At 43.0% G+C, this 27,861-nt stretch overlaps 1 protein-coding gene and 1 pseudogene across 4 annotated transcripts in view; both read right to left on the minus strand.

Annotated features, from left to right (window-relative positions):
* Positions 1 to 2,945: 2,945 nt before the first annotated feature.
* On the minus strand, positions 2,946 to 3,097 carry LOC143986407 (U2 spliceosomal RNA; annotated as a pseudogene).
* Positions 3,098 to 11,440: 8,343 nt separating this feature from the next.
* NEMP1 (nuclear envelope integral membrane protein 1) overlaps positions 11,441 to 27,861 on the minus strand; it is a 198,669-nt gene continuing 182,248 nt past the window's right edge. For 3 of the 4 annotated variants that reach the window (XM_077483566.1, XM_077483563.1, XM_077483564.1), the window contains one exon: positions 11,441 to 12,795. In XM_077483566.1, coding sequence (XP_077339692.1) covers positions 12,606 to 12,795 — 190 coding nt within the window. In that variant the 3' untranslated portion in view covers positions 11,441 to 12,605. Of the gene's footprint in view, positions 12,796 to 15,577; positions 15,651 to 27,861 lie in introns of all 4 variants that reach the window. The other variant, XM_077483565.1, reaches the window with a different exon arrangement.

A 27,861-nucleotide genomic window follows, 5' to 3' on the forward strand; every position in this document is an offset into this window, starting at 1 on the left:
TCAGATTATTGGGGGTAAGCTAGAACAATGTGGAAATGAATATAATGATTTGAAATTTTGACTATAGATAAGCTTTAGTCCACCCTAAAGCCTCCTACACACGATCACATTGTCCGACGGGAATTGTGTGATAACAGACTGTTGGCGGAAAATCCGACTTCGTATACGCTCCATTGAACGATTGTCGGATTTTGCACCGACAAATGTTGGATGGCAGGCTTATAAATTTTCCGCGGTCAAATGTGTGTTGTCGGATTTTCTGAGCGTGTGTACACAAGTCCGTCTGACAAAAGTCCAAAGTACAAACACGCATGCTCGAAAGCAAGGACGAGCCAGAAGCAGTCGGTCTAGTAAACTAGCGTTTGTAATGGAGAATTAATATTCGTGACGTGGAAAATTACGAAATCTTGAAATGCAGTGCACAAGTCTCTTCTTCTTTAATGGGATAATAATGAAGCTGCTTTGCTGGTGATACTGATGTTATGCCAAACGTATTTTAAAAGGCTTTTGTTTTCTAGTGATATCAAGAATATTATTATTATTATGCTTGTTGTTTGATTTTTGGTGCAAGTTACCACAACACCATTATCCCGTAGTTTTTGAGATCAAAGATACAACTATGTTGGTGTCCCTTGTTAATTTTACATTGTATTTTTTTAAATGTAACTGCCTACCCCCAAACTGTCATTTGAAGTAAAACACGTAGAGAAGTATTATTCTACACATTTTTTTTTATTGTGCATTAAAAAAAGAAAACAAATAAAATTAGACATGCTATCTGCCAATAGAACTTAACCAAAAAGTGCATTCAAAAATATAGAAAATATACCAAATCAAATCCTTATTCAACCAAAAAATAAAATAAGCCTCATGCATGCGTTCTGCTTCTTAATATAGGATGTGAGGTCCCGGGTATCACTGCTTCCTTATGTAAAATGTTGTCTGTAGTGGTTACAGCAAAGTCTGTGTGTGGCTGGCCATCATCAGTGTAAAATGTATTATTACATGTTATTTTATACATAGATAAGAAAGGGGTGAAGCAGGTGATCTGTCAGGAAGGATCCTCATACCATCCCGATACCGGTCTGGTATTTTAGACGCTTTTGCCTGATGTAGAGTGGCGCACTGATGCGCCTGTCTATGTGAGTACCCCACAGGGGGGTTTTTGTGATTGATAAACTGTTCAAACTATATTACACCATCCAGTCCTTTTTTTTTTACTAAACCGAGGTATAATGTTGACGGATCCAGGAGTCTGGTTAAAACTGCTGAGCCCCAGAGGTGGTCCAAAGGCATGTATTGACTGAGCTTAAAGAGGAAGTAAACCCTGATGAGTTTACTTCCTCTTCATTCCCTGCAAAGGCAAAGCATAATGGACTACTATGCATCGCATAGTAGTCCATTATGTGTCACTTACCTGACACAGGAGCCAGCGAAGTCACCGATGTCCCACGGGGAGATATTTCCCCGTATAGGTTTAGGAGATATTTCTTGGACCTACAGGTAAGCCTTAATCTAGGCTTACTTGTAGGTCAAAGTGGTTTGTAAGGGTTTACAACCACTTTAAGTGCAAAGTCACACGCTCTGAGGTGAGCATTTAATACCTAGGGGGGAGCATCTGAGTGTGATCACTGCAGCTTGCTTTGGATTATTCACACAGCAGTCTCAGAATCGCATGGACTTTAACCACTATAGATCCGCGCTATTGCCAAATGACGGCATTAGCGCGGACCTACATTTCCGGGACTACGTCTATTGACGTGGTCCCGGTTACGAGCAGCCTGCGCGCCCCCTGAGGGGCGCGCGCGGCGCGCTCTGTGATCGGCGAGTCCGTGAGACTCGCCTGATCACCGATCCGTGTAAGGGGTCGATCCCGACCCCTTATCACGTGATCAGCTGTCAGCCAATGACAGCTGATCATGTGATAGAACGGAGCCGGTAATCGGCTATTATTCCTCCTCGCGCTGACAGCGCGAGGAGAGAAAAAAAAAGCCGATCGCCGGCGGCCGTGATCGGGACATCAGTCCCGATCACGGCCATCAATACAAGGGACCACCTGCCACCTGCCTGCGGAGTTGCCCAGGGAGAAGCAGGGCTGCAGGTGCAGGATGTCCCCCGAAGGGTCCTTCCTGAACTTGCAGAGTACTGACCACTTACCTATCCAGAAGCCGTTGGCATCGAGGATTCGGACGGGGTCCTTCACCACGGTGCAGAACCTCTGGAGGTAAGTGGCTATATCCTTACCTGAGGTATGGGGGTTCCTCATGGCCACCGTCACCCACTTCTCGTCCCGTGTTATGGGGCAGTTCGCAGCGAACTTACGGAAGGGGGATTCAGGTCCACTCGCCTTGACCATATCCCAGTATCTTCTGCAGGCCTGGAAAGACACAAAAGTTACAAAAAATGTACCTCTTGTGACGGCCTGCACTGAAAGCGTTTCCGCTTTGCTGAACCCCTGCTCCAGGATCATCTTCTTGCCGAAGATCTCCGGGGTCATGTCGGGGACCCTTCCGTCCATCTCCTTCAGTTGCAGCACGACCGTCTGCTTCATCCAGGACTCCAAGGTAGGGAGCCCGTCTGCAGGGGGGGAAGGCTTGGCTGGTCCCGGCTGGCTGGTGCTGGCCGGGGTAGAGGTGGGGGTTGGGGCAGCAACATCCCCGGGGACCTTGGTGGAAGTGGCTGGAGCGGGGTTCTTCTTGCTGGTCTTTCTCTCGCTCTTCCCCATCGTCTTGGAGAGATAGAAGTCGCTTCAGGTGTTCTTTCGGCGGCTTCCTTCTGGATTCCTCGGCGGCTTCGCTCTGAAGCCTTTATAAAGGCTCTTGCATCTACTGCCCGAAGGTAGTAATGCGGAGGGGGGGAGGAGGGAAGACCGCAATCTCGTTCCTTGTGGGGGCTAAGCCTCTGGCCCAATAGCAGCAAGTAGGTGAAGCTGAATTTAATCAACGATCCTACAAGGCCGAGCAGAGGGTACCCCACAAGGACCTAATGGCTTGGATAGATACAAGTGGTTCTCAACGTCCTAGCTGTGAGGCAGAGACACCCCTAAGGGCTATAGTCGATACTACACTTGATCTTAGCCAAAAGGCCGAGAAGCGATCCACTCTCTGCTGATGTCACAGGAATCAGTCCAGGCACCGCATCATCACAACAATAAAGTCTGGACCCGCCAGGTGCCTGGACTGACACCCATCTCAGCAAGCTACTGAGAGCTTGGGATGGCACTCTCTGCCCCTCCACAGCTCAGCGATCCCATGAGCACGGGGGAGCAGAGAGAACTGAGCCATCGGTGATGTTCAATCGCTTGGTTCTCAGTGCAGAGGTGGCGGGGGACAGATGCAGCATCGGACTGGTGCTGTATCCACCAAGGTAAGTATGATGGGGGTAAAAAAACAAAACATACTTCTGCCTGTAAAATGCCCGAGGGGCTCATCAATGCAGATAGTTTGGTAGGGGTACTGAATTTCTGAAAACTTGGGGGATAAGTGGTCTAATTTTGGGGACGGCACAGGGAATTGTCATTGAAATCTCATTATTTTATAACATGTCCTGTACATAACTGAAAAATATAATCACATATGGAGAGCTGGGTGTGTGGACCAATAAGATGGCAGATCATTTTATTTTGTTACCATGTTTAGGGTAGGGTTTTAAACAGTGATAGGCGTAATTCTTTGATGAAAAAAAATAAAAAGTAAACAAATTGAATGAGAATAACATGTTCTATTTCTACTTGAGTACCTGGTTGGGGTGTAAATGGGAGGATGAAAGGCGCTGCTGAAGTAAAGGAAAGCCACTAAGGTGCCTTTGGAACACTGGCACAGGCACTAATTCTTCTCGTATTTGCCACTTAACCAGGGTGTACCACACTGCTGGTGCTTGCTTGCTGCAACTCAGTAGGGTGTCCCATGGTTGCTTTTGCACCAGAGGTGGCCATTATTGAACCTCTGCTTTCCAAAGGTCCATACTTTGAATCCAATTGTGAGGTATTCTCCTCACTGCTCTCATCAATCATACCCAGGATTTGAAAGGCTTCCTCACTAGTGTACATTTCTGGCAGTGGCTGTACTGGTAACTGATGACACTGGTGCTAGTGCTGGTTGGTGATCAGGATACTGATTTTATACAATGGAAGTAGACGACAAGATACTGGTTTAACTGGCAACCACACTAATGACACTGTACTTGTGAAACAGCAATCGGGGCACTGTTGGTTGCTTACACTGGCGTGGCACAATCTGGAACATTGTCGTTAGCTGGTCTGGTGATGATGGCACTGATGTGTTGACAATCAGAAAATAGGATTTTTATAACAGCTTACCTGTCAAATCCTTTTCTTGGAGTACATCATGGGACACAGAGCCATAGTTATTAACTTAATGGGTATATAGGCACTTTCAGGTTCACTCCCCTATATGACCCCTCCTCCTTCCAGGAGTACCTCAGTTTTTGTAGCAAAGCAATACATCTAAACCCCAAAAGAGGGGAGGAACCTCTGTGTCCCATGATATACTCCAAGAAAAGGATTTTACAGGCAAGCCGTTATAAAAATCCTATTTTCTTTATCGTACACCATGGGACACAGAGCCATAGTTATTAACTTAATGGGACATCCCAAAATTTGGTGAATGTATGTACTGAAGACCAAATTGCGGCCTTACATATCTGAGCCATGGAGGCCTGGTGACGCACTGCCCAAGAAGCGTTAACCGACCTGGTAGAGTGCACTTTGACTTGAAAAGGGGAATTTTATCCCTTAAATCATAAGTCTGAATTATAACTTGCTGAATCCACTTAGCGACAGTGGATTTTGATGCTGCCTGTCCTTTCTTAGGACCCTCTGGCAGAATAAATAAGACATCAGTCTTCTCAATCTAAGCAGTCGTCTTTAAATAGACTTTGACCGATCTCACACATCAAAACAATGTAGTGACTTTTCTTCCCTGGAACATGGTTTTGGAAAAAAATGATGGCAGCACAATATCTTGGTTCAGGTGAAAACCTGAGACCACTTTTGGCAAAAAATAAAATAAAAATCTGGACGAGGGCATAACACCACTCTGAATAATGAAGTATGGCTCTTTACAAGAAAGACCAGCCAATTCCAAAACCCTCCTTGCTTAAGATATAGCAACCAAGAACACCAGCTTCCTTGTCAAAAAGACTAAGGGAGTATGCTGTATCGGTTCAAGTTCCAAGGTGATCTAACTGGTGGATTAATCCGCACCACCCCTTGCATAAAACCCCAGACTAAAGAATGTGTAGCAAGCGGCCTTTGAAATATGACCGATAAAGCTGAGACTTGGCCTTTAATAGTACTCAAGGCCAACTTCATCTCTACCCCTAATTGTAGAAAGGCAAGAATTCTGCCTATGATATATCTCCGAGGGTGCCAACCCTTGGATTCACATCAGGAAACATAAGCCCTCCAGACTCTATAATATATAGTTCTGGAAGCTGGCTTCCTTGCATTAAAGTAGAGATAACTTACCCAGAAAGCCCACATTTCTTTAGAATGTGGGTTTCAATAGCCAAGCCATTAAATTTAGCGTTCGTAGGATGGAATATCTGCCCCTTTGAGAGTAAGTGTGGCCGTAGTGGAAGGGACCAAGGTTCCCCCACCGTCATCTTTTCGATTTCTGCATACCACGACCTTCTGAGCCATGCTGGTGCTAACAGAATTACCGGCTTTCTTTCCAGCTTGATCCCGCAAAGAAGTCGAGGCAGCAACTGAATAGGAAGAAATGCATAGATCAGTGAGAACTGATCCCACGGGGTCACCAACGTATCTGTTCCACATGCGAGTGGATCCCTTGTCCTGGACACAAAGTTGACTAAATTCATGTTGTAGAAGATCTATATCTGGAGTCCCCCATCTTTGGCAAACAGTCAAAAAAATGTCAGGGTGAAGAGACCATTCCCCCGGGAATAACTGTTGGCGACTCAGGTAGTCCACCCGCCAATTCTCTACTCCTGGAATGAAGACTGCCGACAGGCACGGAACATTCCTTTCTGCCCAAGTTAGAATATGGTTCACCTCTGCACTGAAAGACTCTTGGTGCCCCCTTGGTGATTGATTTGGGCCACCACTGTGGCATTCTCAGATTGGATCCTGACAGGACAATCCCGTAACCTGGAAGTCCAGGCCTTAGAGCCAGACACACTGCCCAAATCTCTAGGATATTGATGGGCAAGGCTATTTCGGTTCTTGACCCTTTGCCCTGGACAGTTGTCTTCTCTAGTACTGCTTCCCAGCCTGAAAGGCTGGCATCTGTCATTACCACTTTCCAGATAACTGGTCTGAAAGATTTTCCAGTTAGCAACCACCAATGGAGGCTTTGAGACACCCTTGGGGACAGCCGTATCAGCAAGGCTAAAGCTGGGATCCTTTGGTTTCAAGCAAATAGCATACTGTTTTGCAACAGTCTCGAATGGAACTGGGCATAGGGAACTGCTTCAAATGAAGCCACCATCTTTCATAAAAACCTCATGCAAAGGCAAATGGAAGGATCTCCTTTTGACCTGACCATCCGCACCAACTCTCTTATGGAGTTGATTTTTGCCTGAGGTAAGAACACCTTTTTCTGGGCTGTATCTATGATCAGACCCAAATACTATAATAGCTTTTTTTTAGCGGTTTTAAGGAAGACTTCTCTAGGTTGAGAATCCAACACAGACTTTTCAGGCAATTGGTTGTAATGCATACACTTTGCTCCAAACGAGCCACCGATTGGTCTATTAGCAATAGATTGTCTAGGTACGCCAAGACTGTAATGCCCTTAACCTGGCTAGAGGTGGGGCCAGTACGTTTGTTAACACCCGGGGTGCTGTGGCTAGCCCAAAGGGCATGGCTACAAACTGGAAGTGCTGCTGTTCTACTTCGAACCGCAGAAACCTTTGGTGAGTGGGAAATATAGGGATATGCAGATATGCATCCCTGATGTCAATGGGCAGTACATGCTCAGTTTGGTGTGTATTGCTAGTTTTTTATTTTCTTAGAAGGATGCATGTAATCAGCACAAGGCCAATCAGCACTGTCCAGACAGAGGATCAAAAACGCTCTCTATATTTATTAAAAGCCAGCAACTACAAATACTGCAGCTGCTGACTTTTAGACCCCTTTCACACCAAGGGCGTTTTGTAGGCGCTATAGTGTTAGAAATAGCGCCTGCAATCCACCCTCAAACTGCTGCACCATTCACTCCAGTGTGAAAGCCCCGAGGGCTTTCACATCGGAGCGGTACGCTGGCAGGACGTCAGGAAAAGTCCTGCCAGCAGCTTCTTTGGAGCGGTGCGTTTACCGCTCCTCCACCGCTGCTCCCCATTGAAATCAATGGGGCAGCGCTGCAATACCACCGGCAAAACGGCACTATTGTGCCGTATTACGGGCGGTTTTAACTCTTTCTCGGCCGATAGTGGGTGATAAAAAGCGCAATGCTAACGCCCGAAATGCGCTGCAAATCCGACTGTAAAACGCCGCTAAAAATAGCGGCATTTTACCGCCGACGCTATAGGCTTGGCGGTGTGAAAGGGGTCTTAATAAATGGACACTTACCTGTCCAGGGTGCCCGTGATGTTGGCAGTTGAAGCCGAGCAATCGCTTGTGTCTCGGCTGCCCCCGCCATCTTCCTTGGTGAGGGAATCAGGAAATGAAGCATTGCGGCTTCACTTACCAGTTCCCTACCGCGCATGTGCGAGTCATGCTCTGCATCCTCACTGGTCCCCGCTGTGTTCTGGGACCTGTGTTTCCCAGAACACAGCGGGGGGTGACACAAAGGGGCGTGACTTCTCGGAAGTGGGTGCAGATACCTGTATTATACAGGTATGTGCACCCCCCTGAAAGGTGGCAAATGTGACACTGGAGGAGGGGGTTCTGAAAAACGGAAGTTCACTTTTTGTGTGAACCTCTGCTTTAAGTACTGAGCCTCTTTCTGAGATTTGTTGTTTACAAGTTAAAAATTTTTTTTTTTTTGCTAGAAAACTTTATTTATACAATTATATATTTTTTGTAATGTTTGGGGGGTTCTAACACCCTAGAGAATAAAATGGCGGTCGTTACAATACTTTGTCACACCGCATTTGAGCAGCAGTCTTACAAGAGCAGTTTTTTGGGGGAAAAAAAATACATTTTTGAATTTACAGTAAAGTTAGCCCACTTTTTTTTTTTTTTTTGTGAAAGATAATGTTACGGCCGAGTAAATTGATAGTACGTCATGCTTCAAAATTGCACCCACTCGTGGAATGGCAACAAACTTATCTTTAAAAATCACCATAGGTGACGTTTAAAAAAAATTCTACAGGTTGCATGTTTTGAGTCAACAAGGTCTAGGGCTAGAATTATTGCTCTACCGATAGCGTATCAACATTTTCACATGCGGGCGCTACTCGTGTATGCGTTCGCTTCTGCACGAGAGCTCGACGGGACAGGGCACGTTTAAAAATAAAAAAAAAATTATTTTAACTTTTATTTCTACTGTCCTATAAAAAAAAAAGTGCCACTTTTATTCCTATTACAAGGGATGTATTCCTATTACAAGGAATGTATACATCCCTTGTAATAGAAGAAAAAACAAAACAAAAAAAAAAAAAAAAAAACACACGACAGGACCTCTTCCGTATGAGATCTGGGGTCAAGAAGACCTCATATTTACACTAAAATGCAGAGACCACTATTATCGGAAATCAGGCAACCCACTGAAGACGAGACCAGGGTTATGGCAGTTAGCTGCTGCTATAACAAAGATATCCCTCTTCAAAGAAAGGACATATAATCAACATGCGGTGGTCTGGAAGTGGTTAATAGGGGACCTGTTCATACTCTCGATCTCCAATTTATTTGGAACCAGGGAAGGGCTTATGATACCCTCAATCTACAGTTTTGTTTTTTTTACATGTTGCTTGGCACGTATTGGTATTGTTGCCTGCTGTGGTTTCCTCCTCTGACACTTATGTCACTGTGGAGTCCTGTAGTAGAAAAAAAGTGGGCAGAGAAAGGAGACACAGGCAGACACAAAAGTGACAAATGCTGAAGTCAGCTGTGGAGTGGAGGAAAGATAGGAGATAAGGGGCACCAGAAAGAATATATGAACTCTTATTATTGTAGGGTACTTGCATTATTTGTTTAATTTTGAGACTGGCAGGGTTAAATAAAAAATTCTTGTCACTCAAATTTCCCTGTAGCACACGCCCTTTCCTTATCACCACGTATACACTGTTCTTTCAGGTTGACATTTCTGGGTTAGGCTTAAATGAGAGCGTAGATGATGTTTTTTTTATTTTTTATTAGTGGATTATATACAGCCATAAAGTTGGAGATTTATCCAGACCTAAAACAACTTATAAGTGATGATATAAATGTATTATGATTTACCCAAAGTGGAGATGGGCTACTGTGCCCAGTTGTACTTCATGGCCTAGCCCCCTCCCGTATGAACTTGAAAAATAAAACACATCAAAGCAGCAAATATAACAAACATTTTTAATAAAAAATATATATTTTATAATCAACACAAAATTCTGTAATGTGAAATCATTACTGAAAGCACCGTAAAGAGAATTTTCAGCAGTGTTGCCTCCATTTATTACTGTGTATATGAGCAAACTTCTGTTGCATTATAGATTTACTGATAGTATCTGAAATATATGCCACAAATTTAAGGCAAGTCATCGCACGTCAGCCTTCAATTGACTAGAAGACTTAAAGCCCAAACTATTCTTTTCAGTATGCATTAGCCTTTGTGCTAATAAACTACACAGCTTAGTGGATATTAGCCCCATAAAGTTGCTCAGCTAACCCTCTCCTTTGGCTACTTGCGTTATGCCTCCCATCAAGGATATGTCGGGCTCAACTGACCTGAATAAAAAACAAAATCCTCAAGATAAAAAGGCAGCAACATCAGAACCCCCAGCAATGACAGGTTTTTCACTGGGGCTGCCAAATATTTTCTGCGAAGGATGAGCTCTGGCGTGTTCACACAACCTTGTGCAGAGGCCGCCAGGAAGTCGGCGCTGCGCTAATCACAGGCAGTGAAACATTGTCCCGATGCACAGCTGCAGAGCTAAGGAAATGTCGCACTGGCTGTGATTAGCACAGTGCAGTGCCAACTTCCTGGCAGGCTCTCTTTGTGGGCTGTGTGAACATGCGGGAGCTCATCCTTATTCTCAACACACCAAAAGATTTTGGAAGGGAGGCCTTCCCTAGCTTACTGTCCTATCCATAAGTGCAAAGCTGTTTTATTTGTGCATGTTGCAAACATCACATGTACAACCCTTTCTTCTGTTGGCCATCTATGTTTGGTATCAATGAGGTTTCATGGTCTTTAAAATAAAAGATTGTGAAGTTTTACAAAAGAAAAACACTGTAGGTTATATTTCTAACATTAACTGAAATGTTAATTTTCCAGGGCCACAAATTCACCTGCAGTGAAAAATTTATACTGTCAGAATATACAACAAAATCAGATGCTGTGCAGACTCAAGATCAGAGCATTGTCATAAAAGGGACAAACTTGAATTTTTTTATTTTTTTATATAGCAGGGTTTTTTTTTTTTTTTTTACAAAAGTATGCCTCCTCTTCAAAAAACAAAAAAAACTGCTGTACTTGCCTGTTAAACAATCTCTTGGTATACACTGCCTATGGAGCATCTGTAAGATGCTGAGAATGGAGCAAGGTAGCAAGACAATATAACTCCAGCTTGGATGGCTGCCCAGTGCCTAAAGAGGAAAGACCCCTGTAAGAAACTGGTAGAGGATGGCAGTGGGAGTGAGAACCTTGTATTGCTGGGGATGAATATTTGGTTAGTCATAGGGATTGATTTAATAAAAAACTGGGAGTGCAAAATTTGGTGCAGCTCTGCATAGAAACCAATCAGCTTCCAGGTTTTTTGTGTCAAAGCTTAATTGAACAAGCTGATGTTATAAAGTGTGTGGGCTACTTTACACAGCTGCACCAGATTTTGCACTTTAGTTTTAGTAAAACAACTCTATTGTGACTAATAGTCTGGAGAACACTGCAAACCTAGTTTTGTTTTAAGTGATCTTGATCTCATTTATGCCATTAGGTTAAAATACAAAGATATTTCTGTGTGGGATGAAAGTTGGGCAATTTATGCATAATCCGGTCCAGACCACGTTTCCCCCACACCAAAGTGCATGTTTTTTAAATGTGCAAAATTTCACCTGCTTAGGAGTTAAAGCAAAGATGTACAGATTGGCATAATGCCCAGTAAAATGTGTTTCATTTATTTACCACAATATAGAAAACTCAAAACAGGCACATGACTATTTAAAGGGGCATTAGCAACTCAGGTCCAGAAACTAGTCTTAATGTAAATTTGCAAATTTCATTATATTTAGTAAATTTATATTACCTGCTTGACTTGCAGTCTGCGCTAGTTTTAAAAATGCCCTCCATATATTTTATCATGGTCTTTCCAACACTGCTTGTAACAAATACTTTTAAAATATGCAGTGACTTATATGTGCTAAACACACGCCACACACAGTTATTCAAAATAGGGTTTTACAAAAAACATTAGCTATTGGTAATACAGAATAACACTCCATTAGATGCATGACACATCCATATTACTACACAAAGAGTCCCTGATATTCCTTGGGCACGGAGGTAGGCTTGCAATTCAAATATTTCTATAACATGTCCTCTGGCAACAAGATTTTCTTTAATAGTATATTTACATATTTGATATAAGAAAAACAAAAAACTTTTAAAACACATAAAAGACATATGTTAGAAAAAAAAAAAAAAGTTGACAAACAAAACAGAGACCATCATTGTCCCAGCCCATCTTTGGTTAATATTGTTTTGTAATTTAGAGTGGAGGAGGATTATAACCCGTCAGGTTTTCATTGTTGTCTGGGTTCTGGGGGGGGTTTTCAAATTATGGCAGAAGCATAGCAAGTACCCCACATTTTTATACAGTGTCTCTGTACTTCACACCGACAATAATGTGAGGATATTTCCTCCACATCACCAAGGACAGTTTCTAACACTTCTCCACTCTATCCAAAAAACAAAAAAGGAATAGGACTATGAGGCTGGATTCACATCTGTTTTTGCAATGAAACTCAAAGCAGATGTGTTAAGTTGCACATCAACACACAGTTGATGTTCATTATGAAATGCACAGAATCTAAACATTCATCAACATGCACGTTAAATATGAGCTTGCATTGATTTCAACATAGGACACATCAGGCAGAAAAAAAAAAAAAAAAAAGCATGGGTGTGAATAGACAAAAGGAAAAACAAACATTTGCAATAGAAACCGATCTGTTGTGGTATCAACATAGAATAGTTAAAATTGTAACTGTACTGAGAGGTTGGACAGCATATTCAGGAGGCAGAACATTTTGCATAGTAGCACAAAGTGCAGAATCTACAGCTCTCAAGGAAAAGCATCACTGAGCATATTTTGTCTCCAAGAATGTAAGCAGTTTCTGGTGTCAAGTCTTTTACGGTGACAGTAAGAAGCTTCAGTGCACTTTTCAATCATTGACTTTCCAAGAGTCCATCTATGGCTCTATTATCAATTCAATGGCTTTTGAAAGAGGAGTCCAGACAATGAAAGACCAGGACCAAGGAACATCAACTATAGGTCGCCCTAAAGGGTTGATGAATTTCAGGTTCCAGGTCATCATTATCTTCAGTTTCCATGTCACTTTCTTCCCCAAATAACTCCCCTTCCAAGAAAGAACCACCAAGCCCATATTCATGTTCATGTACGGAGACTTCATTCGGTGAGAGATGAGATGAACCCTCCACAAAGTCAGCGAATCTGGACAAAAAACAGGGAGGGAGAACATGTGCAATTAAATAAAAGAACAAAAATGCTAAAATAGAAAATTAATGGTAATTTTTTTTTCTTTTTACGCACAACAAAAAAGCTTATTGGAAAAAACAAAACAAAAATAAACCCACCACACAACAACATTTCCATGACTACACTACTATCAATGTATCTCCTTAACACCAGTATTAAAGTATCCAGAAAAATACAGAACACAAAACCATTCATGTATATAATATTTTCCAGTCACACAGAGAAAGGGCAACAGGTTCACAGTACAATCAGAAGGGTAAAATACAGCTGTGTGAAATGAAAGAAACATGAATATAAAAACAGGTACATTACAAATGCTACCACAGAAATGAAAGGATATATTAAACTGATATTTGGTAAATGTTAGTTTACCCCTTCCAAAACACTAAGAGTGCTTCCACACTGCGCCACCCATAGCGTCGGCGGTAAAGCGTCGCTATTTTTAGCGGCGTTTTACCGTTGGATTTGCGTCACATTTCAGCCGTTAGCATGGTGCTTTTACCCCCGCTAGCGGCAGAGAAAGTGTTAAAATCGTCTACAATAGCTGCGTTTTGCTGGCGGTATTGCAGCACTGCACCATTGATTTCAAAGGGGAGCAGCGGTAAACACACCACTCCAAGGTTACGTCAAGCAGTCATTCATTTCACTGGCCAGAATATTCATTTATTCTGGCCATTGGAATGAATGTTCAACATACCTAGTGCTTAAGCCTGTTTAGATGCGTTTTGCATGGGCTGCTGCTCTCCTGAACAAGGGATTTGTTTTTTTGCTTCTAAATGTCTGTGTGGAAAGGCAATAATTTTATTTAGAGAAATTATATATATATATATATATATATATTTTTTTTTTATGTTTTAATGGAGGGGTGGGACATAAGGTAGGGGAGGGTATATCCTCAATGACTAAAGTTTAGGTTTATTAATCTGTCATGTTGAAGTGTTTGTTAACCCATATTTAAAAAAACACTGCCAGGCCCTCTATTAGAGCAAGGCATAGCACACTGTACATGTCTTTAAAAAGGTATTTACATGCCTCATTTTTATGAGTGATCTTCAGGCTGGTCACACAGCTCGTGGATACTTTACAGCTCCGATATATGGCTTCTGTAGTAGCCCTGGAAACTGGCTGAGAGTCACGTGATGGGACATGCCTCGTTTTTATAAAAGACTACAGTGTGGCATGCCCGACTATAATAGAAGGGCTGGCAGTGACCATTTAGAATTTATTTGTACTAAGAGACACCATTGTGAGACAGACACAGAACATTGAGCTGAAAGGCAGGGAGGAGGGGGTGAGAGGGAGAAAGAAGAGCAGCGCAGGGCTGTGGATGACGGAGGAATGTACGCTGACCACGGTGGCCAGGGCTCAGAGAGGAGGATACAGAAGGTGGCAGCATCAGCCAGGGGTTTTTACAGTTTAGAGAGGGGCAGATTACAGCACAAGCCCTGTGCTGTTTAACCTGCTTTAAAGGGAAGATGATTTTTTTTTTTTTTTTTTTTTTTTAGGGGTTAACATCAAGTAATTTTCCCAAAAGCTAAAAAATACTGATTTACCATGATCAGCATACATGTAACCCGATATGCAAATTATGAATATCAGATGTTGATGTACCTGTTTATTCTTACATCTTGTTAAAAAAAAAACTAAATATTAGCAAAATAAACGTTTGGTAAAAATAGTACCTGGATCCAAAGTTGGGCTTCATCCATTTGAAATGTTCCTTTATATTACTATGGGCCCAAGACTATGAACACAAATGTCTAATACTGGGACAATAATGTCATAGATCACAGAAAAGAAAGTATAAAATGTACATGTTCATCTGCCCCAAATGGTTACTCCCTATTTGGAGATGCATTTTAAATATTTCCTCAAACTTTTGGCGCCAACTTACTAAAAGGCACCTTAGTCATTTCAAATATCCATTCAGGTTCAGATGAAAATTTATTTTCCTGAATGTAATAAAGAGGTGAACAGAGGGCAAAATAATATTCCTAGCAAATCATCCTATACATTTTCTTCTTGTACTTATTTTTGTTGCTAAATTCTATCTACCAGGCAATACAATTCTTCTAATCACACTATTGAGCCCACGGGATTATGCTTTATAAAACAGCTTTTTGAGAGTAGCACTCCGACAGTATTATGCACCAGCAACTGCTAGTTCTCTTCACAATTTGGAAAAGTTGGCAAAGAACAATAGGATAGACAAAAAAAAAAAAAAATACTGTATACTTTAAACAAACCTGAAGTGAAAAAAAAAACCCCCACACCACTGCTTTGCAGCACATTGTGGGTACTTTCATGTTGTTACACATCAAACCTTATATTTCATTTTAGGGTGCCAAGAAGCCACCCATACCTTATTCTCATTTTTGTCCTGACTGCCTGCCATTGTGATGGGCCAATAGTAAGGCTTAGTGGGTGAAAGGAGGTAGCACTTTCCTCTAAACTCAGTTATCTGGACTGATATTTGTCACCTGGCCAATGGAAGCATTGAAATAAAAAAAAAAAAAGGGACATGATGCACTGGCACCTGAATTTGGCTACAATGTGCTGCTCACAATGGTGTGAGAACTTTCCTCATTTCAGGTTTGCTTTAGTGCAAGTCCCAGAACTACAAGCACATCTCAAAATGTAAATTTGCTTAGAGCTTTCAAAGCATGCTCGCAAACAAAAATATAAAAAAATAAATAAAAATATACTGGCATAAATTGGTGAATATATGTACAAGTACCATGTTCTCCCTTCCTCTTCTCTCTTTGCTGCAAGGACTTATCATGGTTCTTGGGTTTTCAGTGAAGGAATACCTAGCAAGCAATGAGATTTGTTTTGTTTTTCAAAATATAAGCACTGCTAAAAAAAATTCAATATAAAAAATATTCCTCAAAAAAAAGTCACTCATAACTACCATTCATACCCTTTAAATGGGTTAAAAAGAAAAAAGAAGAGAACTGCGCAATCCCCAATATTTCTATTAGGATTTAAACCAATCTACCTTAAGCAGGTGTATCTTGTGATCTATAACTCTAACACACCAAACTTATGACTGAATAAACCATAAAACATTACTTATAATTGTATACAGTGAATATATATGTTCCCTCATAGGCTATGAACCAAAAAGGAAAAAACATGTGCAATTCAAAGAAAAAAAGGCATATAAAGTAAACTCAAACGGTTCTAAAACTATATGTGATAACATAAAAGTCCATAAACAGTCCAACTGGAGAGACACCCTGTGTGGAAGGGATCTATTCAATCGTAAATGGGTTGTAAAGGAAAAAGATCTCCTAATTAGCTTCCTATTACCTAATGTAGTGCTGCTTCACTTACCTCCTCTTCCGTTTTGCCTTGCAAATGTCCTTTTTTCTTCTTAGAATTCAGCACTTCCTGTCACTCTGTATGTAACCAACCACCACCAGGTGAGCCGTTCTGCCTGGTGGCGAGTGTCGTGCTCTCCCCCTCCCTAGGACTACAGGAGTGCGTCAGGATGCTCTCTACATTCATAGAATCAAGTCCTGTGTCTTCGTGGGTGTGTATACCATTCAGTAGCCCCACCCCCTTTGGCTTAGTTTCTTTTCTTCACTGTCCCACCTCAACTCCTCCCCCTTGCTGCATGGAGATTTGTAATCTAATGCTCGGCTATTAGAAAGTACAGCAGCAACATTTTTTGATTATTTTTAATTCATCAGCTATTCCATAACTGTAAAATTAAATCTAATCAGATATATTACACAAGCTTTACTATATCAGTATACGTTTCAAATACTGTACCATTGTACAGTCCTGCTGCGTAGGCTGGAGAGGTGGGAATGGATTTAGAATATGGGCGTAGTTTAGTCTTTTTTTTACATGAAGGGGCGTACTTAATTTTAATAGGTCGGCAGGTGCCCGAGAACTTTGCTCGTTCTCAATAGTGTTATTATTGAAAAACAGCTCTGCGCATGCGCGATGCCGCTAAGCATAGCGAGTACTGTAGTTTCATTATTGCGGTGTCGCTACATTAAACACACCGCAAAGCAGGAAATAGAAGGCAGAATGATTGCAGGACACCCGGGAGGCTTATATAGATGCTCTATTTCAAAAAGGTAAATACGTAACTTTGATGAAAAACACATTTAGCGATGTCAGTACCTACTAGAGATGAGTTAGACAAGAAAAAAAAAAAATTCTCTTTGCCATTTCGTATTTAAAGGAGTTGTAAAGACATTTTGCTCCGAGTTTGAAATTCTGATCCACTGGGGGAAGGGATGCATATGGAAATGTGATGCAAAATTATGAGTTTTATAAAAGGTGGAGAATTTTTTTTTTTTTTTAGCCCAACACACCCAAGGAACACAGTTAACCCCCCTTTTCTGCCAGTGACATTTATACAGTAATCAGTGGATATTTTTAGCTCTGGTCGCTGTATAAAACGCCACTGGTCCCAAAAAAACAAAAAAAAAAAAAAAACAGTGTCTAATCTGTCCGCTGCAAAGTCGCAGTTCCGCTTAAAAAAAAAAAAAAAAAAAAAAAAAAAAAATCGCAGATCACCACCATTACTGGTAAAAAAAATACACCAGAGAAAACTTGATAATTTAACCACTTCCCGACCAGCGCACGACGATGTACGTCAACAGAATGGCATGGGCAGGCATATTGGCGTACAGGTACGTCCAATATTCAATGCCGCCCTGCCATCGGGAGCGCGCCCGCCGGCGGCGCGCTCCCGCGCTGGTCGGGACCCCTGTGAGTCCGGTCGCGGGACCCGCGGACTCGATCGCCGCGGGCATCCCCGCGATCGTCTCATGGAGCGGCCGAATGGAGGAAATGCTGTGTAAACAACATTTCTCCATTCTGCCTAGCAACTAGTGATGCTGATCTCTGCTCCATGTGATTGGAGCAGAGATCAGTGTTCACTAAATGAAAGCCCAACCCCCCCACAGTTAGTAACACACCCCTAGGAACACTTAACCCCTACACTGCCACCCACTGGTTAACCCTTTCACTGCCAGTGTCATTTACACAGGAATCACTGCATTTATATAGCAGTGATTACTGTATAAATGACAATGGTCCCAAAAATGTGTCAAAAATGTCCGATGGGTCCCCCACAATGTCGCAGTCACAATAAAAAAATCGCTGATCGCCGCCATTACTAGTAAAAAAAAAAAAAAAAAAAAAAAAAAATTTATAAAAAGGCTATAAAACTATCCCTATTTTGTAAACGCTATAACTTTTGCGCAAACCAATCAATAATCGCTTATTGCGATTTTCTTTACCAAAAATATGTAGAAGAATACGTATCGGCCTAAACTGAGGGAAAAAAAATGTTTTTTTATATATTTTTGGGGGATATTTATTATAACAAAAAGTAAAAAATAATGCGTTTTGGTTATAGCGCAAAAAATAAAAACCGCAGGGGTGATCAAATACCACCAAAAGAAAGCTCTATTTGTGGGAAAAAAAGGACGTCAAGTTTGTTTGGGAGCCACATCGCACGACCGCGCAATTGTCAGTTAAAGCGACGCAGTGCCGAATCGCAAAAAGGGGTCTGGTCTTTGACCAGCAAATTGGTCCGGTCTGCAAGTGGTTAAGCTGGTTAAAACAGGCTGTCGTTTTTACAAGTTTGATGTATAGTACAGCCTTACAGCTGGTATGAGAAGTCACAGAATAGTTTATGGTCAGCATCAAGGCAAAAACATTAAAGCAGAACCATTAGGCAAAAAAAAATAAAAAGAAAAATTGTATACTTACCTTTCCGTTATTTTCCTTTCCTGACGCATCTTCATGGCAGCATATACTCTGGGTTGTGACTCCTCCCTCACAACCCGATAGGACCACATAGCTATAAGATGACGATACAGCCCCCGCCCCAGTATTCTCTATATATGAATCGCCTTCCACAGGTGGGTCGTTGTATGCTGTCATGAAGATGCGACAGGAAAGGAAAGTTACGGAAAGGTAAGTATACAACTTTCCGGTTTCCGGACGCATCATCGCAGTATACACTCTGGGGAGTAACTCGTAGACTGAGTGGGAGATGCAAAAGTAAAGGTTTATTAGCAAGGAATAGAAGAAGAATTGGCTTGGATAACGGACTTTCCAAAATCCAGTTCATAGCCGTGCAGAGTCCACCTTGTAGTGAGATATAAAGGTGTTCCTAAAAGGACCAGGTGGGCCCCTGCAGATGGTTTCCGCCGAGACCCTACAATAGGCTACCCAAGAGGTGGCCACTGCCCTGGTGGAATGCACCCTCGAGTCCTCAGGAATTTGCAGAGCACTCGACAAGTAGGCCTTCTTAATGGTCTTCACCAGCCATGAAGCAATGGTGCGGGCTGACGCTTCTTGACCTTTCCTAAAGCTGTGTGGAATGATGAAGAGGTTTTCTGATTTCCTAATAGATTTGGATACTGAAAGGTATTTTAGGATTTTGCCCTTGACATCCAGAGGGTGAGGATCGCTTTGGTCCGTGACGAGAACTGGCAGGTTGATTTCCTGGTTAAAGTGGAACGAGGATGCTACTTTAGGGATAAAGCAATCCGAAGGTCTTAGAACTATCTTGTCCAGGTGGATGACCAGGTATGGCTCTTTAGTCAGTAATGCTCGCATCGCCGAGACCCTTTTCGCTGATGTTATAGCAAGAATGTGACTTTTAGCGTCAGGTCCCAGAGGGAAATGTTTTCCAGCAGAAAGAAGGGCTCTTTAGATAAGGCTTCTAAGACAACCGATAGACCACCTAGAAAACCTTAATTTCCGACATGGGACCTTAGTTTAAGGCAGGCCCTCTGAAACTGTATGACAAGAGGGTCATGAGCCCATTTAACTCCTGTCAGGGCAGATAGAGCCGACACCTGTACCTTCAGGGTACTGGATCCGAGACCTTTGTCTAAGCCTGACTGCAAGAACTCTAAGATTTGTAATGCCGATAGAGGATAGAGCCCAGCCCTGCTCTTGAGCAAAGCAATCAAACTTTTCCCAGACCCTTCGGTAGGTGCAGTTGGTGGTGGTCTTCCTGGGAGCCAAACTGGATACCCGGATGAATACAATACAGCTGCCTCCAGAGAAGGCTTCCCTATTGATCCGGAAAGTGAAGAGAGCAATTTCAGCAAAATCCCTACCAGCCAGGGTATGCCTCGGCCTCCTAGGCTTTCTATCGGCGACCATCCCGATGGTCCAATGGGCGCAGTGGAACACCAGACCTCTACAACCCTCTTTCCTACGCCAGTGGGACAGATCACCTATGTCCCCAACCGATCCAGATCTCAAAGGGGTCAAGTAAAAAATCTCAACCACTCTATCCGGGTAGAGTCATTCAAAATGGAAAGTCTGCAGTCAATCCTCCAGGCTATAAACCTGGGGGTTTGGATGCTTTCCATAGACCTTCAGGACGCCTACCTACATATCCCTATCCATACCGCATTCCAAAAATTCCTCTGATTCTTGGTGAATCAAGAACACTTCCAGTTACGAAGCCTTCCGTTCAGAATCTCTACTGCCCCCAGAACATTTACAAAAGTCCTTTTATCTGTGATCGCGTCCCTGAGGGAGAGAGGACTGAGAGTCCACCACTACTTGGACGACATCCTCCTCCTCTCAAACAGCCAGGAGTCCCTTATTCAACACCGAGAAATCCTAGTCTCCACTCTGCAGGGTCTAGGGTGGCTAATAAACTGGGGGAAGAGCAGTGGTCTGTTCCCCTCTGAAACAAGCTTTTCTGTGTTCGTCAACCAGCTAGAAATACCTTTGCCCACCTCTGCGAGCACCACGGGTGGAGTGCACGCGCCTCCTGCCACTAGATAGGCCCTTTTTAGGTCTATCGATCTTCCTATCCAGGACGTCCTTGAACGTCACTGCGTCCTCCATAGGGAGCACCACGTGCCTGGCTAGACGCATGAGGGATGCATCTACTATAGGCGGGGGAACCAGAGATTTTACTTTAGGCTCTTTAAGAGGGTATATAGTTTGGAAAGTCTGTTTAGGCTTGCTTTTTTCTTGGGTTTTTGCCACTCCTCGATTAGCTCCTCCAGTTCTTCGATGAATGGGAAGGCCTCAGGTTCCGTCTGAGGCTGGATTCACACCTATGCATTTTTAGTGCTTTTTGCATTTTGCAGATTTGCACTACAGTCCATTTAACATGGTTTCCTATAAAACACGTTGTTGTACAAATCTGCAAAATGCACTAAAAATGCATAGGTGTGAATCCAGCCTTAAGATTCGGAAAATATTTTTTTCGCTTTTGCTGGGCCTCCTGGGGTTCCTCCCAGTTTATGGCCTCCTTCACTGATCTAACGAAGGGCTCTATTAATGAAAAATCAAAGCTAGCAGATGCTTCCAGTTCCTCATTATCCGATGGGGAATCTTGCTCTCTAGATGTACTCAGGGGAGCAGGCGAGGCACTTTGTAGTGACAATTCTGTGTCAGGAGCGATACGTGGGGTAGAAACCTTCCGCAAGCTCTCTGGTGGCTTCATCAAAGCACCTGCGACAAGCCAGTCTGTCCGGAAGAGCTATGGCCCCGCATATACAGCAAGTGTTTCCGGATGGTCAGGAGTGGTGTGCTGGCGAACGATGCCTGTGTGCAGGAGACAGTCTGTGGTGGGAGTGGCTACGTCTTGAACATGACCTGGAGCGACTTCTGCGAATCCTTGGGGCCTGAGAGACTCCTTCCGTGGCCTGAGTGGCTCCGTCTGTGGCCAGAATGGCTTCTCCTGTGGGAGGATTCTCTGCGCCTTGATCTGGCTAACCATTTAGGTAGCATTAGTGGTATCCTGCTCTCTTTTTCGATCTTCTCTACTTACCAAGGTAAATACTCCCCTCTTACCCATTAGGCTGACGGTGATCTGCTGGCGCAGTGGTCTCCATAGATAGGCAATGTAGGGGGAAGAGGAGAAGGAAAAAAAAAAGGAATCACTTACCAAATGCAGGATGGAGGCTGAGACTGGAGGTAGAAGCTGAGACTGGGGTTGGAGCAAGAAAAACCATCAGTCTGACACAGGAGAAGGCAATGGCAGGGAAAGAAGCAGCTTTCCCCTTTAAAATTTGGCACCGGGATCACGTCCCGCTCACACATGCCCAGTAGCAACGCGCGGTGGCCGGCGCCATCTTGGGAACTGGAACAGAGTGATAGAATGCCCAAACTGTGTACTGCGCATGCGCGGAAGTGCCAGGACGCTCGGCAAGTGGCAGCTGGAGCTGTGGGACTAGAGCCCAGGCAAACTGTAATTAAAGAGGGGCCAAAAAAACCAGAGGAGGAAAAAGACACACAAAAAGGATACAGAAAAAACTGGAGACCACTGCAGGTAACCAAGCCTATTTAAGGCTTATATGTTAAGGGTACTGACATGCCTTTCAGCCTGTTTAACCACTTGCTTACTGGGCACTTAAACCCCCCTCAGTCCCAGACCAATTTTCAGCTTTCGGTTAGAGGTCGACCGATATATCGGCCGATATTTGCCGTTTTTTAAATAATCGGCATCGGCCGATTTGTGCTGATTTAGAACTACAGCGGGACTTTGAAATGACTTCTGTATAGAATGGTCTAAGTTGACTGAGTCGTCATAGCAACCCTTTCCTCCACTCTGGGCAGGCTGCCAAGAAAAGAACAGAAAGATACAATGTTTACACTTGAATGAATTAAGTCATCTGTGTGTAGAAGTTCTCAGTTTAACCATTTAAAGACTAAATCTTTTCTGACACTTGTTGCTTACAAGTAAAAAATCCTGTATTTTCTGCCAGGAAATCACTTAGACCCCCCAAAAATTATATATATTTTTTTAGCAGAGATCCTAGGGAATAAAATAGCGGTTGTTGCAATATTTTATGTCACACGGCATTTGCACAGAGGTCTTTCAAATGCATTTTTTTGGGAAAAAAAATACACCATTTAAAAAATAAAAATAAAATAAAAACAGTAAAGTTAGCCCATTTTCTTTTTTTTGTCCAAAAGTTTTGACTACCTGTTTTTATTTAATGTATATATATATATATTTTTTTTTTATCTAAATCATACATACAAGTAAACTGATTGGAGGTTTGTTTTGTTTAATAAATGTTTAAGTGTAAGAAATTTTCTGTATCACGTATGAAGGCCGCTTTCACACTGGAGCGGACAGACGTTGATGGTAAAACGCAAGTTTTAGCGGCTCTTTACCATCATTTTAGCGGTGCTATTTGGCTGCTAGTGGGGCACATATAACCCAGCTAGCGGCCAAGGAAGAGGTTAAATGCGCCCATGAAGCACCGCTGCCAAATCGCATTGCATGCGCTTCGGCAGTGGTGCCCATTCATATCAATGGGCAGGAGTGGTGGAGGAGCGGTATACACCACTCCAAACGTACTGCTTGCAGGACTTTTTTTAAGATCCTGTCAGTGCATCGCCTCAGTGTGAAAGCACTCTGTCTTTCACACAGACTGCAGGGGAGCCATTTTGCAGGCACTTTACAGGCGCTATTTTTAGCCCAAAAGCGCCTTAAAACGCCCCAGTGGGAAAGGTGTGTTAGATCAAGGGGGATTAAAAATAAATAAATAAAATAAAATCGACCTAACATATCGGCCCAAAAAAATCGGCATCATATATCGGCTATCGGCCGCCATGATTTCTAAATATCGGCATCGGCCAGAGAAAAACCCATATCGGTCGACCTCTACTTTCGGTGCTCTCACATTTTGAATGACAATTACTCAGTCATGCAACACTGTAACCAAATGATTTTTTTGTCCTTTTCTTCATACCAATAGAGCTTTCTTTTGGTGGTATTTGATCACCTCTCGGTTTTTTATTTTCTGCGCTATAAATGAAAAAAGACCGAAAATTTTGAAAAAAAATGAATTTTTCTTCGTTTCTGTGACAAAATTTAGCAAATTAGCAATTTTTCTTCATAAATTTTGGCCACAATTTATACTACTACACATCTTTGGTAAAAATAACCCAAATTTTTGCATATTATATGATCTGTGTGAAATTTATAGAGTCTACAAGCTATGGTGCAAATCAAAGATTTGCAAAAAAAGATCACATCTGATGTACTAAGGCCTATCTCCATTCTTGAGACCCTAACAAGCCAGGAAAGTACAAATGCCCCCCAAATGACCCCTTTTTGGAAAGTAGACATTCCAATGTATTTAGTAAGAGGCATGGTTAGTTATTTTAAGTTGTCATTTTTTCCCATAATTCTTTGCAAAATTACGATTTTTTTTTTTTTTCCCCCCACAAAATTTTCATTGTAATAGCTTATTTCTCCCACACGGAATGTGCATACCACAAATAACACCCCAAAATACATTCTGCTACTCCTCCTGAGTATAACGATACCACATGTGTGAGACTTTTACACAGCCTGACCACATACAGAGGCCTAATTTTGAAGTAGCACCTTCAGGCATTCTAGGAGCATAAATTACACATTTCATTTCTCAACCACCTATTACAGTTTTGAAGGCCCTGGAACACCGGGGCAATGGAAACGTCCAGAAAATGACCCCATTTTGGAAAGCTAACACCCCAACGTATAATCTATGAGGCATAATGAGTCTTTTCAATGGTTCATTTTTTTCCAGAAGTTTTCGGAAAATGTGGAAAAAAATGAAAACGCATTTTTTTTTTACACAAAGTTGTCCGTTTATAAGATATTTCCAACGCATAGCATTTACATAGCAAAAATAACACCCCAAAATACGTTCTACTACTCCTCCTGAGTATAACGATACCAAATGTGTGAGACTTATACACAGCCTGACCACATACAGAGGCCTAATTTTGAAGTAGCACCTTCAGGCATTCTAGGAGCATAAATTACACATTTCATTTCTCAACCACCTATTACAGTTTTGAAGGCCCTGGAACACCAGGGCAATGGAAACGTCCAGAAAATGACCCCATTTTGGAAAGCTAACACCCCAACGTATAATCTATGAGGCATAATGAGTCTTTTCAATGGTTCATTTTTTTCCAGAAGTTTTCGGAAAATGTGGAAAAAAATGAAAACGCATTTTTTTTTTTTTACACAAAGTTGTCCGTTTATAAGATATTTCCAACGCATAGCATTTACATAGCAAAAATAACACCCCAAAATACGTTCTACTACTCCTCCTGAGTATAACGATACCACATGTGTGAGACTTTTACACAGCCTGACCAAATACAGAGGCGCAACATGCAAGAAACACCGTCGGCGTTCCAGGGACACATAGCCTGCACATACCAAAAATTACACCCCCAAATACATTATGCTGAGCAAAGGGTAAAGAAAAGATTACCTGTGGTTTTAGAAGCGCAGTTGTCCACAGGAGGATATCACTGGTCCAGGCAGCAGGCAGGGACTTGGTCAGCAACAGCGAACAGTTTTTCAGGCAGCAGGCAGGGATACTGTCCATATTACAGTCCAGGGTTAGTGCAGAGATGTCAGCAGTGCCAAAAATATTGGTCCTGGTAGTAGGCAGGTCCTTGTGGTGTGGTCAGTGCAGCATGATGGCAGTAAGTCCTACAGGCAGCAGACAAAAGTAGAGCCTCGTTCAGGACAGAATGGGGATAGGGGTAGAGGCTTCTCCCTCCCAAATCTCTTTGAAGCCTCCGAGTCTCCAGACCCTAATCTAGGAATAAGAAAACAAAGAAAATTGTTTTCTTCTTCCAGAAAAACTATACTGGAGCCCCTCACATATGTGAGACCCCGTGTTGAATCCCACTAGTCCAGTTGCAGAATACAAGATCAGTCCAAGAGGCAGGCAAATATCGTGGTCAAACAGTCCAAGGTCAGTTCCAGATCAGGCAGAGATATGTACAGAATCGTTAGACAGAAGCATGGTCGAATAACAGTCCAGGGTCAGTTCCAGATGAGGCAGAGGTATGTACAGAATCGTTAGGCAGAAGCGTGGTCGAATAACAGTCCAGGGTCAGTTCCAGATCAGGCAGCGGTATGTACAGAATCGGCAGGCATAAGAGTGGTCAAATAACAAGCCAGGGTCCGTTACAGAGCAGGCAGTGGCATAAGGGGTGTGAAGGTGTATGAAGGCAGGAACTGAGGATTATGTTTACCATACTTCACTAAAAATGTATTGAAGTATGGTAACGCCGAAAACAGTCGCCTATACAGAGGCCTGGTTGGGAAGGACATTGTGCACAATAATAACATGTGTCTCTTCTGACTCCTGCTTTGGTACACACCTTACATCTTTTTTGGCGTCTTTTGCCTGCTGGTGTGGGGGGAATTTTATCCGGAAAGTGGCGCTCGGAGAGTCGACTAACAACGTCTGATCTGATATTTTCTGGTGGGCCGTTTGGGAAAATAAGGGCTGTGAAAACTTCCTCCTGGTAGCCAAAGAAACGTTTGGGGTTTTGGGTGGCGTTGCGGTAAATGACATATGAATTGTAAATGGCCAATTGAAAAAAATAAATTACTACTTTTTTGTACCAATGATATGTCCGTCTTGAGACCAGATATGGTTCCATCATTTGGTCGTTGAAGTCGACTCCTCCCATGAACAAAATTATACTCTGAAATACATTTGGGTTTCTTTACGGGGCCATTCCTTCTGGGGATTTCTACGAAGGTATCGTTGTGGATAGAAGATAACATGTACACATCTCTTCTGTCCCTCCACTTCACTGCCAGAACCTCCTTGTTTCTTAGACTTGCGGTTTCTCCTTTCCGCAGCTTCTTGTTCACCAGACTTTGAGGAAAGCCCTTCCGGTTCTTTTTTTACAGTGCCACATGCTGGCGTCTTCTTCCGGTGAAGGTTGTGGAACAGGGGCAGAGATGTGTAGAAGTTGTCTACATAGAGGTGGTAGCCTTTATCCAGTAGGGGGTATATGAGGTCCCAAACAATTTTTCCGCTGGATCCCAAATAATCCGGACAATTAGGGGGCTGTAGCTGGGTGTCCTTCCCTTCGTACACCTTGAAGGAATATGTGTACCCTGTGGCTCGGTCACATAATTTGTAGACCTTCACCCCATAGCGGGCCCTTTTGCTGGGCATAAATTGCTTCATCCTAAGCCTGCCACTAAATTTAATAAGGGACTCATCCACACATATGTGTTGGTCCGGGGTAAACAATTTGGGGAATATTTCAGAAAAATAATTTAGTATTGGTCGAATTTTGTAAAGGCGGTCATAATTTGGATCATTTCGTGGAAGGCATTGGGAATTGTCACTGAAATGTAAGAACCTCAGGATCATCTGATACCTGGTTCTGGGCATTACCGCGGAGAAGAGCGGTGAGTGGTGGAGGGGGTGGGTTGACCAGTAGGTACGTAATTGTTTTTTTTTGTTGAGTCCCATATTAAATGTGAGGCCTAAAAAAAGCTTGAACTCCTCCACCGTTAGGTCTCTCCATTCGTAGGGACGGGCATAATAGGAGGTCGGATTTTGAAAAATAAATTGTTGTGCATACAGGTTGCACTGGGCCACAATTGACGCCAACATGTCCTCCGTAAAAATTTAATGAAAAAAATCGATGGGGCTAAAATTCTCCGTGTCCACCTGGACTCCTGGCTGGGCGGTGAAAGGGGGAACATTGGCCTCTCCTGAATTAGGAGGAAGCCACAAGGGGTTCTGAAGGGCATAGGGAAGGCCAGCATGGCTCCTAACCCTTTGGGGCTGAGATGACACCCCACTGGTACTTGGCCTTTCTTGCTGGGGCACTGCGGTGCTGGTGGACGGCATTGCGGTGCTGGTGGACGGCACTGCGGTGCTGGTGGACGGCACTGCGGTGCTGGTGGACGGCACTGCGGTGCTGGTGGACGGCATTGCCTCACTAGAACGCCTTCGCTTGATGGGCCGGATATCTTCCTCCTCGGATTCATCAGTCAGTGTTTCACTGCTGAGGACTGGCTCATAAGTTACGTCTTCAGAATCCGAAAAGGAATCGGAAGAGGAGAGCTCCCCGTTGCTCTCGTCGGCCGCGGAAATAATTTGGTACGCCTCCTCAGCGGAAAAGACGCGTTTAGCCATTGTAGCACTGATGGGCACTGATGAGGTGGCACAGATGGGCGTTTTTGAGGTGGCACAGATGGGCGTTTTTGAGGTGGCACAGATGGGCGCT

Source organism: Lithobates pipiens, unplaced genomic scaffold (assembly GCF_037356315.1).
Source record: "Lithobates pipiens isolate NorthernLeopardFrog02 unplaced genomic scaffold, aLitPip1_a1.2 Scaffold_16, whole genome shotgun sequence".
NCBI lineage: Eukaryota > Metazoa > Chordata > Amphibia > Anura > Ranidae > Lithobates > Lithobates pipiens.